This window comes from Centropristis striata, chromosome 12 (assembly GCF_030273125.1).
Source record: "Centropristis striata isolate RG_2023a ecotype Rhode Island chromosome 12, C.striata_1.0, whole genome shotgun sequence".
NCBI classification, from domain to species: Eukaryota; Metazoa; Chordata; class Actinopteri; order Perciformes; family Serranidae; genus Centropristis; species Centropristis striata.
Window position 1 is genome coordinate 6,340,643 of NC_081528.1, and position 18,675 is coordinate 6,359,317.

At 38.8% G+C, this 18,675-nt stretch overlaps 1 protein-coding gene across 2 annotated transcripts; it reads left to right on the top strand.

The window, feature by feature from the left end:
• Positions 1-2,250: 2,250 nt before the first annotated feature.
• elf2a (E74-like factor 2a (ets domain transcription factor)) lies at positions 2,251-15,710 on the top strand. Of its 2 annotated transcripts, none has more exons than XM_059346941.1 (9): positions 2,251-2,512; positions 5,212-5,295; positions 8,684-8,966; positions 10,737-10,844; positions 12,105-12,221; positions 12,480-12,563; positions 12,986-13,178; positions 13,518-13,772; positions 14,560-15,710. In XM_059346941.1, exons 2-9 carry the CDS (start codon positions 5,221-5,223, stop codon positions 15,131-15,133), a joined length of 1,689 nt encoding a protein of 562 aa, XP_059202924.1. In that variant the 5' UTR covers positions 2,251-2,512; positions 5,212-5,220; the 3' UTR covers positions 15,134-15,710. The 2 variants fall into 2 exon arrangements, with proteins under 2 accessions (XP_059202924.1, XP_059202925.1); XM_059346942.1 differs by having other exon boundaries at positions 12,108-12,221.
• Positions 15,711-18,675: the final 2,965 nt, after the last annotated feature.

Here is an 18,675-nt window from a genome sequence, read left to right on the forward strand (position 1 = left end):
AACATGGGGCCAAAGTAATTTTTGATATGGTACTGCCAATTAAATCCATCAAACCAAACCATCTAGGGATAAAATTGTACATTTTTAAGTAATATGCACCAATCTTGTGCACTTTGAGAGCTAAATGAGAGCAAAACACCTCACATAACATTTTTCACAGTTGGGTGATACTGTATTATAGAATCTTTATTGATAACTTACTGTGACATTTTTGTATCACTGCAGATCATTTTCTTCACTGGGATTCTTTTTCTCTACTGCAAGGGCACTTTATCGTGTTTTCTAACTTGGCATCTAATTGTGCTTTTCTACTACGGGTACAGGCAGACTATTAATCGGCTTTTTGCTTCGTTATCCATTATCCATCCATTTTAGTACCACTCGATGTAGCTGTTCGTCATAGCAACGCCACATGAAAGCAACGCCTCTTTCGCATTCCCCGTTCATCGGCTACCAAAGAGAGGCACCATGTTACCAGAAGGGCAGTGGGGCACTCGAAGGGCACTCATTAAGGCACATTATCGATTTTTTTGCACTAGAGGGAACATCATCATAATTTATTGTATATTATTATTATTATTATTATTATTATTATATTATATTTATTGTATGAAGGGGCACCCTAGAGGGCACCCATTAATTTTTTGCATGTGTAAAGGGCACTTTAGCGCGCTTTTTCAACCATAGAGCGAGGGCAAAACTGCCACTGTGATTTTCAAAGGGATCCCCTGACCTCTGTACCAGTCTCCCCTTTACAGCCACACTCAATGTGCAGACTTGCACTTTTTGCATGCAGTACTAATGTGTTATTTTTGCCCATTCTAAAATGGTGTACTTGAATATTTCTGTGTACTGGGGTTCCTAAACCAACTTGGAACTCTGTAAATTGGGTATAACTGGAAAGCTCAGACTCCCGTGGATACAATGAGCCCAATTTTATTAATGTGTGATGTGTAAGTCCCCATAGAGGATCCAGAGAGAACATGAAGATTACAGCAGAGCCTGATTCAAACTTGCGACCCCAAAAGCGATTATTATCCCAGTGTGATCAGTTCTAACTAATTTCAAACAATATTAATTTGTAAAAAAAATACATCTGTTTTTAAAAAGCTGCAACCGAACAAATTAATTTATCATAGGAAAAATGATAAACTTTCCAGGTCCCACCAGGGGCCTGTTCCATAAAGCGAGTTTAACAAATAGGCTTATCTTGGGGAAGTCTAACTCATTTGATTTTATTTGATCTGGTTCAAAAAGAAAACTTAACATAGTTCACAATTTGGTTTGGTTTAGTTTGGTTTGGTCCCTCCATGGGTTTAGTTTGGTTTGGTTTGGTTTAACTTGGTTTGGTTTGGTTTGGTTTGGTCCTTCCATGAGTTTGGTTTGGTTTAGTTTAGTTTGGTTTGGTTTTCTCCCTGAATGGGTTTAGTTTGGTTTGGTTTGGTTTGGTCCCTCCATGAGTTTGGTTTGGTTTAGTTTAGTTTGGTTTGGTTTTCTCCCTGAATGGGTTTAGTTTGGTTTGGTTTGGTTTGGTCCCTCCATGGGTTTGGTTTGTTTGGTTTGGTTTAGTTTGGTTTGGTTTGGTTTGGTCCCTCCATGGGTTTGGTTTGGTTTAGTTTGGTTTGGTCCCTCCATGGGTTTAGTTTGATTTAGTTTAGTTTGGTTTGGTTTGGTCCCTCCATAGTTTTAGTTTGGTTTGGTTTGGTTTGGTCCCTCCATGGGTTTGGTTTGGTTTAGTTTGGTTTGGTCCCTCCATGGGTTTAGTTTGATTTAGTTTAGTTTGGTTTGGTTTGGTCCCTCCATAGTTTTAGTTTGGTTTGGTTTGGTTTGGTCCCTCCATGGGTTTAGTTTGATTTAGTTTAGTTTGGTTTGGTTTGGTCCCTCCATAGTTTTAGTTTGGTTTGGTTTGGTTTGGTCCCTCCATGGGTTTAGTTTGATTTAGTTTAGTTTGGTTTGGTTTGGTCCCTCCATAGTTTTAGTTTGGTTTGGTTTGGTTTGGTTTGGTCCCTCCATGAGTTTGGTTTGGTTTAGTTTGGTTTTGTCCCTGAATGGGTTTAGTTTAGTTTGGTTTGGTTTGGTTTGGTCCCTCCATGAGTTTGGTTTGGTTTAGTTTGGTTTTGTCCCTGAATGGGTTTAGTTTAGTTTGGTTTGGTTTGGTTTGGTCCCTCCATGAGTTTGGTTTGGTTTAGTTTGGTTTTGTCCCTGAATGGGTTCGCCCTCGTGACGTCACGCCGGTCTGTTTGCGCTGCAGCGGAGAAGCGACGCGCCGTAAAGCTACAACAGGAGAGCAAGAAACGAGCTGCGATCAAAACGCAGCTTCGGAGTCCGTATCCGTAGCCCTCCGTTAGGTTTCAACGCAACTGTCTGCAGAATAACCCTGAGGGACGGGGAACACGCAGACACTTGTTTCTGCTGGCGGAGTAATAATCCCTGTGGCCTTGACAGCTCGGCTAACTAGGCCCTAGCAGCGTTAGCCGCCGAGCTTACTTTTCACTAGCAAAAGCAAAACAAGGTAAGAGACGGAAACTCATTGTAATAACTCATCAGCAGGCTCTGGTGGACCATAACCCCACTATAGACGTCTTAATTTACTTTACATTGAGTCAGTGATGGTGCACTTCTGGTTCTGTGCGTTGTTTATATGTGTGTTAGCTACCTGCTAACTGTAACTAGCCTCGATGCTAACCATTGACCATGTTACTGGGCTGTGGAGGATCTCCCTTCTTTTAAAAGGGAATGTAGTGGTAATTAATTTCTGTGGCGTTGTATATGTGACGCAACGTTACAAAATGCACATTGGTAGCAGCAGTAAATTAGTTAGATTGGCTAAGTCTTAGTAATTAAATAGAAAAAATATAAACTTGAGCTAACGAGTTAGCCTGAGAGTTTGTAGCTGCAGAGACAGAGACATGCCTGCCCGCTCAGAAGGTAAACACAGCCTGAGAGCTGACTATACTCCCTGTCAGATGTTTCAACAAACCAGTTTGATTGACTGGACGAAATGTGTCTGTATCGACCTCTCACCCTGTTATACTTAACCCTATAAAGCCAAGTGTATCATATTTGATACATAAGTTTTTGAGATCTCTACATCATCAGTGTGATATTTTTTTTTCCTGAAAAACCTGATGAATACATGAATTGATGATTAAAAAAACTGAGCAACAAATTTCACAAAAATACCAGATGTAACAAAAATGATTTGCTTTGGTTCCACTGGTGGATCTGTCATTGCTGCGTGAAAACTTCATATCAGCAGATGTATGATGTTGTTTTATATGGAAAAAAATATTTTGTATGTTTGAGGAAAATGTTAAAAGGAAAGTCAACGTTTTATTTGGTTAAAAATATTAGGTTTTATATGATTATGTGAGTTCAAGAAAAGCAAATTGTGAGCAACAAATTGCACAAAAAGACCTGACGTATCAAATATGATCCAAATTAAATTCATATATGAAAATTGATATTAAATAAAAAACATTTTTAGTCATTTCAACAACTGCTCAACAACTCTGTATCGACCTCTCACCCTGTTATAATTAACCCTATAAAGCCAAGTGTATCATATTTGATACATAAGTTTTTGAGACCTCTACATCATCAGTGTGATATTTTTTTTCCCTGAAAAACCTGATGAATACATGAATTGATGATTAAAAAAAATGAGCAACAAATTTCACAAAAATACCAGATGTAACAGAAATGATTTGCTGGTTCCACTGGTGGATCCGTCATTACTGCGTGAAAACTTCATATCAGCAGATGTATGATGTTGTTTAATATGGAAAAAAATATTTTGTATGTTTGAGGAAAATGTTAAAAGGAAAGTCAAAGTTTTATTTGGTTAAAAATATTAGGTTTTATGTGATTATGTGAGTTCAAGAAAAGCAAATTGTGAGCAACAAATTGCACAAAAAGACCTGACGTATCAAATATGATCCAAATTAAATTCATATGAAAATTGATATTGAATAAAAACATTTTTTAGTCTGTTCAACGAACACTCCAGTTTTGAAAATTTCGAATTTTCTGGCAATTATTTCACGGTTCAGGCTTTATAGGGTTAAGTCGTGCTGGCTTTAAGCCATCGGCATGATTTCATATGTGAAACCCTGATTTGCATGTATTTACTTCGCTTGTTTGCGGTCCAGAATGTAGATTCAAGATGATCATTTAAATGCCATTTGATTTTCTTGTAGGAGCAATATAACACAATATGCCAAACATTTGGTTCCATTACTCAACATTATATAAATTGTTTGACCAATATTTATATGAAAGCCTTATGAGTTTAAACTTTATTATCTGGATGTGCTATTATGCTCAGCTTTAACCCACCATTGTATATCATAGGCTGTTGTGAACAGTGTGAAAAGTAGCCCCATAAGTTCTGTTATTGAAATATCAAACTTGAACACAAATTGAATAAATATTCAAAGTATGGGGTTTTATTTATTCATTTATTTATTTATTTTCATGAATTATTATTATATTAGTGATTGTCTTGATTCCTTTGTAATAGAGCTGCAACAATTATTCTATTAATCGAACAATAATGGATAATTAAATTAATCGTCAACTATTTTGATAATTGAATAATTGGTTTGAGTAGTTTTTTTAAAGACAATAAGTCCAAATTCTCTGATTTCAGCTTCTTCAATGTGAATATTTCCGGTTTCTTTGTTCCTTTATGTCAATAAACTGAATATCTCTTTGGTTTGTGGGCAAAACATGAGATTTGAGGACGTCATCATGTGGTTTGGGAAACACTGATTGATATTTTTCAACATTTTATTGACCAAAGAACTAATCGATTAATCGTTTAAGTAATTGACAGATTAATCCATAATAAAGTCAAAAATAAAATAAAATAATCGTTAGTTGCAGCCCTTGTTACAGCCTCTGGTTCTAGTATAGAGATGTATTTGTATTTTATTGTGAGTTTGATGCTTATGAAGATACATTCTCGATAAATAAACTGACATGTTATTAAAATAAAACACCTGCTATAGGGTCCTTTCATATAGTGAATTGAGCATAAAAGTGGGTTTGTGACTTAGTGTTGTTGTTTTTTTACCAAAGACCAAAACAATACTGTTACTAAGTCATGAGGAGAGCCGTGGGGCCTTCACATGACCCCACCCCCTGTACACATACACACAAACACTCTAAATGTATCCATCCTGACCCCATATTCTTTTGTTTTGGTAGGAATGAGTGATGACCTCTATGGTAGTGTCAGACGGTGGAGGGAACATAGTGGAGTATGTTACGGTGGTGGAGGGGCCCCAGCAGGTAAGCCTATGTTTCCCCACAACTGCTAACAGGAAAGTAAACAAAGACTGTTGTGTTTGCATCACTAATGGTTATTACACAGTTTGGAAAAAGGCTTAATTAGAATATACTCCTGAATATGATTGTTTTTAAACATCTAGTGTTAAATCACACATGTAAATCAATTTTAGAAAAATATTTAAAATGAAACAATTCTATTGTCACATTTGTACATTGTTTCCTTTTGTTTTACACCAAACACAGAGTGGACTCTGATCCTAAATGAGAAAGTAAAGGAACTGAATAGCCAGCTAGCTTTATTAATCTCCAAAGGGAAATTCGGTTGTCACAGCAGTCCGGTATTTAAGTACAATACAATAAAATACTAAGGTAGAATAAATAAAAACAAAAATAGAAAAAAACACAGAATACAACAAGGACACTTGAGAAGTTAAAAAGATCACTTTGTAGGCAAGTTATAGTGGCAAGATGATGGCAATTTTACTGATGATATGATGGCAACAATGCTATAGTGACTAGACAGTATATAATAATAGTACAGTATATAATATATAAAATAACATGTAATAATAATAGTAACAATATGATAAAATAAATAAAATAATATAATAATAATAGTAAGGCCAGTATAATCATAATAATAATATTTAATAATTAGATATTATAATTATTATAATACAGGGTGCATATTTTCCTATACAAAAACAATGAAAATGTCCCTGTCCACAGTTTATTAACAATGTAATACTTGCATGTTTTGTAGTTTAATAAGAAAATCATAATAATATAAAGCTGTAAGCAGTGAATAAGGGCCCTGCACACCCTTCTACATGTCTGGAGTATTAGCAGAACCACCATACACTGTGCACACAACTCAAAAATGTATTTTCCACAATCAGTAGCTTTGGAAATTAATGATTTAATTTTGTTTCCACTTCCTGTGCCTGCTCTGTGGTGCTACAGAACACGCACCAACTATGCATCATGTTGCTGTATATCATGTGTCGACCACACCATGTATATTTATTGTGAATCTGATCATCCAAATCACATAAGACTGACTTTGTGTGGCCAGTAGGGGGCGCTATGAGTATCAGTCTTTATTAGCATGTTGATGTCCTCGGGCGTGGGCTCTTACCAAGCATAATACATTTGGGGAAGATTTGACAGTGCACAATAGTGTGACAACAGCTTCCTGTTGAATTAGGAATCGTGCACATTTTCTGCCTGCCCACAGCAAAATTTTTCATGTGAAAAAGTATTTCACAACTTTTGTCACAAAGGTCTTTAGTTGATACTGACCAAATTTGAAGGTATATAGCGTAAATCTCTAGGGGAGTTTGTTTAAAAACAGTATTGGTAAAGGCAAAAATTATCCTGAATATTCTGAAGGCAATGGAAGTCGAACCTGCAATGCAATACACAGGTTAAGAGCAGCAGTGACTCTTTAAAATGCGGGACCTTAGATGCTTTTTGCAACAGTTAATGCAGATGGGACTGATGATTTGAGATAGGTTGGAAAATAAGCTTTTACACATTTTTTGATTTCCTGTATAGCGACACCTAGTGCCCAATATGCACCAAATCCTGACTACTACCAGACCAATTTTATTTATTTATTTATTTATTTATTTATTTTTAGTTTTTTAAGATAAGATATTCCTTTATTGATCCCCATGGGGAAAATGAAGGTGTTGCATCAGCACAAGTAGCCTACAGAGTAAAAACAGATTAAGGTAATAAAAATAGAATAATAAAAATGAAATAGAATTAAGATAAAAAATAAATATTGTAAAATAAAAATACAAACAAACAACCAAGACCAAAATAAAAAAAACGAGTAGTGCAAACATGTTAAAGTGGCAGTAAATTAAAAGCCAACATAACAAATAATCAGTTTATCATTTGATAACATTTCTTATTATAAACAGTGAAGCACTGCCTCTCTTTTTTTTTCTCAAAACTTTATTGAAAAGTTCCAATTACAGTCATAACATTCATGCTGGATAGAATAAACAAAGTCTGGCATCACAAATTGACAAAATAAATAAATATGAGCATAGGGAGCAATTTTATTGGTGGTCTGACAGCTATGTAGAGATATTACATCACTTCCTTGTTATGTGTTCAAGTCTTTTACAGGACGCAAGTTTGAACCTCATGTAGAATCCATACACATATGCAAACCATGAACAAGTCACTAAAAGTCGGGCTAATCCAACCTGCTAGCCCCTTTGCCTAAATTGCAGTGTAGCTGGCTAATCTGAGTGAGAACATGGGCTAATCACAGAACATGTTCAAAACCACCAGCAATCCCTGAGCAGCTAGCGAAAATAAAGCTAGCTTCTAAAGGTAAATTAACTATATGACAGGGAAATCTAGAAACAATGCAAACAGGGAACAAGGGGCTAACAGACATGCAAAATACAGAACAGAAGCACAGATCCATGGAGCTATTAAGCAGCAGTAAATGCCAGGTCAGAAGATAAAAGAGACCGGCTGTAGGCACCATGTGGTATTTACTGCATGCTACATATCACACACATGACTTCATTTACATTAGATGTCAACCTGTGTGGAGCACAAGGAGACATGTCCCCTTTGTTTACTGCCACTGGGTGGTTTAATTATATCAAACATCTATTGAACATGCCAGAATGCAAATTTCTATTCAGGAAAATTATATCAGTAATAATTGTTATTGTTTTATCGCCTAGCCCTAGTTAAAGTCTGCCAAAAAGTCACGACATCGGTCTTAAAAATCACAGTACCTAGCGAGAAAATCTCAGAATTGGCAAGAGTGGTAAATCCAGCTGCTAGTACAGATCAAGACCAGTTATTAGTTCCATATAGGATCAGTTGCCTGAACACAAAGCACATTTTAAATCATACTTTCAGGAAATGGTATGAAAAGGGATAAATATTCCACAGCACAGGTTATTGGTCATTCTGGTTATAACCAGAATATCTTATCTTATCTTAAATTAGTTAATTTAAGATCCCAGCAGAGAAATTTAGGTGTTCCAGCAGCTGATATACACACAACACAACACAACACAACACAACACATGTATACATACATATTCCACCTATACAAAACATGAGCATTAGTAGCTGTTACTCCTAGATAACAGTTACAGCAAGTGTGCAAATATACAGGTGTGTAGATAAACAGGTGTGCAATATACATGTGCAAAAATACAGTTTGATGTATACATACAGTATAAGCAGCTAAAGATAAAGTTTAAATAAATAAATAATTTCTTATTTTCTTCCATCATTTGTATTAGCGTTAATAACATTATTCCCACCAAGTTAATTTTCCAACCTAGGAACACAGTGACCTTACTAAAGATCTCACCTTTTCACATCTTTTTCACCCGTTCAGTGTGAGCAGCAGCCCAATGAGGAGGAGGAGGAGGAAGAAGAAATGGTCCATCAGGAAGTCGAGGCGGTCATTGTAGAGGGCGGAGAGGAGGTGGAGGAAGATGTGGAGGAGGAGGGTGTGGTGCTGCAGGAGGAGGGCTGTCCAGCAGTGATCGTGGAGGAGGTGCCCAGTACCCAGGTGGAGGAGTGCTACTCGGCTCAGGTCCTAGTCTACGATGACGGGACGTATCTGATGCAGGATGTGGCTGAGGAGCAGGAGGTGGTCACAGAGGTGGCTGAGACTGGTAAGAGGTTTTTTGAATGTTAAATTTGACTTGTAAAAAGTGAAGAGATAGAGATATGAGATATCGAAGAGATATGAATGAAAGAATGTATACAGCACATGACTGGCAGGAGTCTCAAATTCATTTATGTATCACAAAGTGATTGAAAGAAACCTCAACGTCAACGTTCCAATTAACCCCTTTAGGCCTAAAACGCCTGGAAAAAATCCCTGTAAAACCTCTGGGTGATTTTAAAATAACCCCCTAAAACCTGAAGTTTTTCTGGAAATTTAACAGAAGTGTCAACGCTTCTACTAAATAATAGATTTTTCTATCTTTAGCAGATAGAAATGAAATTCCAAAAAGTATTTGAGAGCTTATAGCTGTTATATCTGAGCTCCCTCCGCTATAGTCGTCTTCCGCCATGATTTCAGTTCTGGAAAAGTCCCATGTTGCATTGCGACACTCCCACATGTATTCTGATGCATTTCATTGGCCAAGAGACTGAAAATAGGTGGAAAAAACTACAAATACTACAAAACAACGTATCCGCTTTCCCGGCTTTAATGGTAGAATAACGCAACAGCGCCCCCGGTTTTAATGGTAGAAATGCGGTAACGCTTTCCCAGCTGAAATTGGTTAATTTTTCCATGAAAGCAGGGCTGGACAATTAATCCAAAGCGACATTCAGAACCTCTAACCAACGTAATATCTTGCCCATGACACTTATTTCAATTATTTTCCAATTATCGTCCAATCCACAACATGGAAGCAACATGGAGGAGAACTCAAACACCAACTGAGCAACTCGAATGGCTCGTACCCAAGAAAGATGCCATGTCCGTTGTTTGGACACATTTTGGAGCAACAATAAGTCAAATACAAACGCTGCAAAACTGTGTTTCCTTTTTCCTTTAAAATCACATAGATATGCACTTTTTCATTAGAAAAATATCCCAAATTTAATAGTTGCCCACATTTTCTGTTTCAAATAGGTTTATTGTGAAACATTCATTCAACAAGAAACTTTGTTTGACATTTGGATGTTTCTTTTAGAGTAACAGCATCACCAACAAACAAACAAAAACAAAAAAAACTACAGACCCAGTCAAAAACTTGCCCCCAAAACAAAACAAGACCCACCCGCCAACCATCAACTCAGTTAGTTTCTGGATGAGAGAGTAATGGCTGCCATCTGAGTTTGTCTTTCAGAATGAATCTAATTAGTTGCCCACATTTTCAAACTCTTTCAAACAGCTCATGACATTTTATACAGGATTAAAAACAAACTGAGTGTATTTTACATCCTGTTCCTAGTGAATGTTTCATAAGATGTGTCATTATAACAATGAGTCCAGAATCCATACATTTAGTAGTACACTGTGTATCCTGCCTGTCAATCCAATTCCCATTTATTTTCTTTTTATTCTGATTATTATGACTACTATTATTTATTTATTGCTAATTTTATTAAATCCGCTTGAAATTGGTTCCATGTAAAAAATCTGCACAACTTTTTTATGTTGATGTCTGCTGCTGATGTGTAAAGTCTGCCCTCTGCTGGCAGAAAAAAATAACATAACAGTTGGAGTATTATAAACAGGAAGGGAGGAATAGACAGAGCCTATAAAACCTTAAACAAGGAAGTCAACATTTCAAAATATTTGAAGCTGCAGCACTGTACTGTTGTGACCTTTTCTCAGCAGTAATAGGATCTATGTGATGTCTTGACTCTCGTCAGTAATGTGTGTGTGTGTGTGCTGACAGTCTCCTCTCTGCTCCTCTTCTCAGTGGAGATGTCGGGTCATGACATAGTGTGTTTTGACAAAACGTTCGAAGCAGCTGAAGCTCTTCTCCACATGGAGTCTCCTGGAGGACTGCACAATGAACGCAACACAGGTAAACACACCACAATCAGAATCACCTTTATTGTCATTGCAACAAGTACTAGGACAACAAAATTAACCATCAACCCGTCCAAACATATACTTAACATACATACAATATGACAAAGGGGTGGACAGGACAGGGAGACAGAGATGAAAAGAAAAGAAATACAGCATAACGTGAGGAGAGGGGAGGGGGAAAAAGAAAAACTTCTGCAAAATGAGCACATCATCAATACATTTCACAACATGAACAGACTTATGATATGCCACAGAGGAGGGGAGAGCCAGCATCCAGTCCTGCAGATATTAAACATTAAGATTAACACCAATCAGTCAGTGATGTCGGAGCTTCCTCCATTGTTTGATAGACACGGAAATCCAGAAGTGATGGACGGTGAAAATGCAAGTGATATGACCATCAGTATCTTACGTATATTAAAGAAGGGGAAGGCAGTTTATTTTTTGGCATTATTGTGCAAAAATATTCAAGTTAACCTTTCATCATCTTTTAATTTATGTTACTGAGAGAAAGCTACACTTCAGCACCTCCTCTATGCACGTCATAAAATCTGTTCCATGTGGAAGACTTTGGCCAATAACAGGCCATTTCAGAGAGAGAGCGTTCCTATGCACGTCTCTTTGCTGAAAGCCTTTTAGCCTTCAAAACTGAGCTGTGGCTAATTCATGGCCAGACAATGAGGGAAAAGAAACTTTATTGTCATCCGTCCATATACAGACAGTACAGTACACAGAGGAACAAAGCTATGCTAGAAGTAGTTCAACTGATTTTCAGGGAGTGGACATTTACTGTGAAACAGTCTGAAGAGCTGCTGGTCTGCGAGGGTTAGGCTTTAGCTAATGTATAATGAAGATCTGTGGCTTTATAGGAGACTCATTTAATCGGGGGTTTCTGTTTTTTATATAAGAAATGTGATAAGGCTGATAAAGATAGTGACAGGCATCTGGCTGTTATGAATACTGGTTACAAGATAATTGCCAAAATATTTAGCCTTCAGCCTAGCATAAATACTGGTGCTTTTATGTTTCCTTTCACACCGCTTCTGTTGTGTCTGCAGTCCACACACACACACACACACACACACACACTCACACACACTCACATTCACATTCACACACACCATCAGGTTCTGCATCAGTATTTAATAACAACTCCTGGCAGTTTTCGTCTTAATGAAGAAAGCCCCCTCCAGTGTCCCTGTAGCTGATCCAGCAGACAAACATTAGTACGGATGTTGTGTTTTGACCCCAGCAGAGGATGTGATGATGGAGACGGTGGTGGAGGTGTCTACAGAGTGTGGACCCATAGAGGAGGAGTCCTTCCCCATCCCCCCTGAATGTGAACCTGCTGCCAAGAAGAGGAGAGGAGGTCAGTGTCTCTACAGAACATCTCATCTTACGTGGGACTGTTCAAGGCTTAATACAATAATGTGTGCTTACTTTTTCCCTGGAGGCTACATCATTTTTTTAATTACTTGGTCATTGCCTGTTAGTTGTTGCTCTGATTTCCATGCAAAATCTATAAGTGCACAGTGGCACATATATTAAGAATGTTTGAAAATAATATGATGTAATGGTGAGAAAAGGCTCCCATTCACCTGCTTTCTCCGTGTGTGCATGCCTGCAGGTGGAAGAAAGCCCAAAACAAACCAACCTGCTTCCAACGGCTCCTTTGATCTGGGGATAAAGAAAAGGCCAAGGGAGGGCAAAGGTTTGTACACAACATGTCAAAAATAAATAAATAAGCATGTTGTACACTTAAAATAAGAAATTAACTCTTAAAACAAGATAAATTAAAGCTGCAAGCAGCGATGAACTGGCCCGAGCAGAGTTCACTGACAATCATTTGTTTCTTACCAAGTTAAAAAAAACTTTTAGATTTAGTGTTTAAGTGTTAGATAATTTATCTTGTTTAAAGAGTTAATTTCTTATTTTAAGCATTCGACATGCATAATCTTAATTTAAGAAATCTGGTCAAGTGAAATTATCTGTCCATGCAGCAAGATCATTTCCCTCAGATTTACTGTTTTTATCTTGTTTTTAGACACTCTTTTTTGCAGTGTGTGGGAGATCTCAGATGTATTGATCCTGTCAGTGAAACCTTTTTTTCGATGTTGTCTTGGTCTCCTCAAGGCAACACCACCTATCTGTGGGAGTTCCTGCTCGAGCTTCTGCAAGATAAAAACACCTGCCCCAGGTACATCAAGTGGATGCAGAGGGAGAAGGGCATCTTCAAACTGGTCGACTCCAAGGCCGTGTCCAAACTGTGGGGGAAACACAAGAACAAGCCCGACATGAACTACGAGACCATGGGCCGAGCCCTGAGGTCAGCCTGCTCTCTTCATTAACTCCTAATTCTTCTTCTTTTTTTTAAACTTCTCTTTATTTATTGGGTTTTTTTTCCCCCAAAATTTAACAGAAATATTTTAATTAACAAGAAAAATGCAACATGTAAAAATTAACAGAACCACAGGTTAAATATTTATAATGAAAAACAGTTGTGCAAAAAGAAACTGCAACTATGATAACAAGCTTCAGATACTCGATACTTTTGAAAATTAGTATTGTATCCGGATACGTTTTACTATCGATACTTTTGACAACCCTATTCTAAACATACTGTGTATGATAACACAGCTGTGATATCGCCCGTGTGTGTTTTTAGGTATTACTATCAGCGCGGCATCCTGGCAAAAGTGGAGGGTCAGCGGTTGGCGTACCAGTTTAAAGACATGCCCAAGAACATCCGGGTGATTGAAGACGAGGACGATGGAGAGGACGTGGAGGACGGCGAGGGCGTGGTGTCCGGCCAGCACGCTGTTCACCAACACGGCCCCGCCGGCCTGGGCACCAACTTCCCCACCACCACCCAACCTCAGCAGACCTACGTCACTGTCATTCCTAGCAACGCTGCCACCAGGTCTCTTTTCACTGCTTCTCATGAATGCGTCACAATTTGATCTTTCTATATCAGGGATGGGCAACTTAAATGCTGGAGGGGGCCTCAATTTTTCATGGACACTACCACAGGGCCACATATAGGACCGTGCACTTCACCAGATATGATGAAACTGCAATTTTAAATATGTTTACACTGCAGTAACTTAATATATTTCATGCTCAAATGCATGTTTAACAGTATAAATATGAATACAAAAGGTTTGAAGCAAATTAAAAACAACCACTTACTGTGATTTCTTTTTTTTAACAGACCAACATTTATTGCAAGAAGTCATTTTGTGCATTTTTACATTGCACTTTAAAGATTTCTTACACCTGCATAGATTAGCCTAGTGGCTAGCAGACTTTCTTCTAATCACAGCTAACTCATAGCTCCTCTACTCTTATTAGGTTCAAGTCACTTCATATCTTGACAGAACATGATTTTCAGCCTGCATGCATGTTTTTCAGCAGTGTTGAAAAATGTAACTAATATTGGTAATGAGAGCAAAGTCTGCATCATGTGTGTGCACAAAGCTCTGACCTCAGTAAAACTCAGATCAAATAGCCTGACCACAAATGACAGAAAAGACCCAGTAAAGAATCTCAATCCTGTGCTAAACCTCTCAGTCCAGTTTGCATTCCTTCCCAAACTGACATGTTAAATTGTCTTTAATAATAAATCAGAGGTAATGCATATTCCAGCTGTGATGGAAATGTCCTGCTGTGGAGAGCAGAAATACAATAATTGTTTTATTCTCCTTCAGGCCCATCAGAGCCATGCCAGTGGTCATGACCAACTCACTGGGTCAGGTGACGTTAAACTCCTCCTCCATCCTCACCACCACCACAGGAGTCCCAGTAACTGTAGCCAACACCTCAGGCAGCGCTCCTCCCAAACTGGTCATCCAGGCTCTGCCCACCATGCTGCCGGCCGGATCCAAAGCAGGAGAGAAGATCACCATCATCACCATCCCAGCCAACCAGCTGGCCACGCTCATGCAGGCCAACCCATCAGGCCAGATCACGCAGCTCTTCCACGCTAAAGCCGTCGCTACGCAGATAGCCGGCGCTAAGCCCGCCACCTCCGCCCCCATGGTCCAGATAACAGCAGGCCGGCCCACACCGCACCTCATCCTGGCTAAACCGGCGGCGGTGGCTCAGTCGCTGCCGCAGCTCTCGGTCCAGGTCAGCCAGCCCCACCCTGCCCCGCCCAAAACCCCCACCCAGCCCCCAACCCACCCCAGCAGTCAGCCCGAAGCAGCACAATCAGAGGCAGCGGCGGAGGCTTCACCCCCCTCCAGCCCGCGAGTAGAATCAGCAGAAACTACTTTATCCTGAGTGAGCCGCCTGAGCTGGGTCCACGGGGGGGACAGGAAGTGACTGTGTGGACCCTGGTGAGGACGTGCAGGACACATCCCAGCCCCCCCCGTCACAGAACAGAGTTGCTCTCTGATTGTTTTAAACAGTCAGCCTAACATTGGTCTCCAGCCTGCTCTTACTATGGGCTGCTGAAGCCCTATAAAAAGGATTAAAGGGACTGTTGTACAAAGACAGACACGCAAATCCTTTCGGAGCTCAGGAGACATCAGGGCGGCCTTAGATTCTAAATGGAAGACTCCTTTTTGTAATAAAATGGAATATAAAAAGCCTGACAATACTTTGTTGGAAAGCAAAATGTAAAAAGCATTTTTTGATACTCAGCAGGTATGTATCAGTACAGCCGTAGTTTGAATTCATGTCTTTGTTTTCTCTTCAGTTTCAGTCTAACTGTGTGTCTGCAGAGTTCTGTTGCCCCACAGCACTGTTTTTCTTTTTTTTTACTGTCCATAAAAAGGGAGTGAAAGGATGTCTGCGTCAAGATTGAAGAACTGAATGGTGTGATCCACATCTGAAGTATAATATACTATTTTTTCTTGTACTATCAATGTATTAAAGTAGATTTTACTGAAATATGTATTGTAAAAAAACAACAAAAAAAACAAGAAAAAAACAAATGTGCATTAAAACCGACTGAAGTAGTTTTATTCGGCCATCTGAATACTGGATTGCTAGATTGATAATATATCAATCTTAATGAAAAAAGTCAACATGTCAACATTTCTTTCATTTAGCATATGTCCTATGCAGCTGTCACATTTCAGTTCACAACATTTTTTATGTGCAGTTAAGTGGATTGACTCAGGAAAAAGGTTTGCACTGTAACTGAAATGTATTTGTTAGTTGGAGAAGGCTTTATTTGCTCTGTCTGCTTTATGATGCTTCCTGTAAGAAGAAACCAATGTCTCTGTGTTCAGGAGGCATTTTGGTCCATTCTCTGAATCTTGAAGATTCACGGGGCCTTCAAGTGAATCTTCATCATCTGTTCCTTCAACAAATATATAAATATACGATAGGATTTAAGTCTGGTGATTTATTCGGCCTTTCCAATACTTTTTTCAGCCCTCTGGATCCAATCAACAGTTTGTAAGGTGAACCCTGTTAGAATTTCCTGGTCCATGGCTCCTTTTATCTTCCTTTAACCCATTGACGCCTAAAACGCCTGTAAAACCTCTGGGTGATTTTAAAATAAGCCCCTAAAACCTGAAGTTTTTCTGGAAATTCAACAGAAGTGTCAACGCTTCTACTAAATAATAGATTTTTCAGCCTCTGTAGCAGGTAGAAATGAAATTCCAAAAGTATTTGAGAGCTTATACAAATACTACAAAACGACGTATCCGCTTTCCAGGCTTCAATGGGTTAAGTCCAATGAGTCCTTCCTGTCTAACCCTCACTGTAAGTATGGTCTGTAAGAGTCATGCAGAGCTATTTCTCCTCCAAAGCTTAAAGATTACTGGGGGGATATAGCATGATAAGAAGAGTAGTGATGTGCCAATGAAGCCTCATGAACCATCTATCCATCCATCCATCCATTTTCCTCTGCTTATCCGGGGCCGGGTCGCGGGGGCTAAGGCTAAGCAGGGCATTCCAGACGTCCCTCTCCCCGGCCATTTTCCTTATTTTCTGAGACCACTAGATGGAGCTCTCTGATCAACAAAGGATTGAAAACATTTGATTACCATTGCTTTAGCCCTTTTCAATAAAAAATGGCCGCCATCTAGTGGGCTTCAGAAAATAAAGCAAATGGTTCATGAGGCTAAAATGCACCAATAAGTACAAAGATGGTCTGTGTGGAAGAATGTGCCAAAATGTGACATGACATTGTTTGTACAGGAAGCATCTTGAAGCTGAAACGGGTATAAAAAACACATTTCAGTTATGTTTATTACTTTTTTCCTGCATCTTTCCACTTTATTGCACATAACTTTGTGTTAAGATTTGTTTATCTGTGTAGTTTTATTGCGTTAATAGCAATGTCTGGTCTAAATGTTCAGGGAATACCTGCATTGGAAATATATTTAATGAAAACCGTCTTGACATGTTGAATACTTACTTCCCTCCCACTGTACTTATTGGTGCATTTTAGCGTCTTTTTAAAGAAATGGTGAAGTTGCTAGAACACAAAGTAAATGTGCAGGCCAAGCCACAGAGCTGCACTGTGCTGTTGTTTATTACTTTGTGGGACAAGTACAGTAGTGTTCAAAATAATAGCAGCCCAATGTGACTAACCAGATTAATCCAGGTTTTTAGTATATTTTTTATTGCTACATGGCAAACAAGGTACCAGTAGGTGCAGTAGATTCTCAGAGAACCAACAAGACCCAGCATTGGTGATATGCAGCTCTTAAAGGAACACTCCACTGTTTTTTCATATTAAAACATGTTATTCGGTCAAGTAAGACGAGTTGATACGGTTGATACAGACCTCTTGCGTCTCAATGCGTGCACTCAATCGCCCTGGCGCGCGGCGCCACTTGGCTAGCACTTAGCTTAGCCCAGTTCATTCATTAGGATCCAAACAGATGGACAGTTAGAAGCGACCAAACTCCTCCACGTTTTCCCTATTTAAATACAGCTACACGAGTAGTTAAACGACCAAGTATGGCGACACAAAATAAAACGTGGCACTTTTCGAAGCAGATAAAAAGGAGAACTATAATGTATGGCGGAATAGCACTTGGGAGCACTTCGACTCGGCGCAGTAATATCATCACTCCTGAGGGGAGAAGATTTTTCAGGGCGATTGAGTGCACGCATTGAGACGCAAGAGGTCTGTATCAACTCGTCTTACTTGACCGAATAACATGTTTTAATATGAAAAAATGGTGGAGTGTTCCTTTAAGGCTGTGCAATTGGGCAATTAGTTGAAAGGGGTGTGTTAAAAAAAATAGCAGTGTGGCATTCAATCAGTGAGGTCATCTATTGTGTGAAAAAACAGGTGTGAATCAGGTGGCCTCTATTAAAGGATGAAGCCAGCACTTGTTGAACATGCATTTCTCTTTGAAAGCCTGAGGAGAATGGGTCGTTAAGACATTGTTCAGAAGAACAGCGTACTTTGATTAAAAAGTTGATTGGAGAGGGGAAAACTTATAAAGAGGTGCAAACGATTATAGGCTGACCTCGCAAAGGCACTGAATCTATTGCATACAGTGACGTTGAGCTCAACACAACTTAAGAAAACAAATGCAGATGGATCTAACACAGGCAATAAAGTTATCCACCAGGTCACATTTAGAAAAGGGTACCACAGAAGTATGAAACATGAGCAGATAAAGAAACATACACTGATATAACAAAATGTAGAGGGAGAATGTTGGAGTTTCCTTTATTTGAGCAAAAGCAGAACAACACTATGGTCTCAACCGCTAGGAAGAAATCTTCAAGACAATCTGATAATAGTGTAAATAATGGCCCCATTTAGGAAAAAATAAAAGATAAAGAATAGTATGATTTGGGGCGTGGCTACCTTTGATTGACATGTCATTAACAAGGCGAGCCGTCAT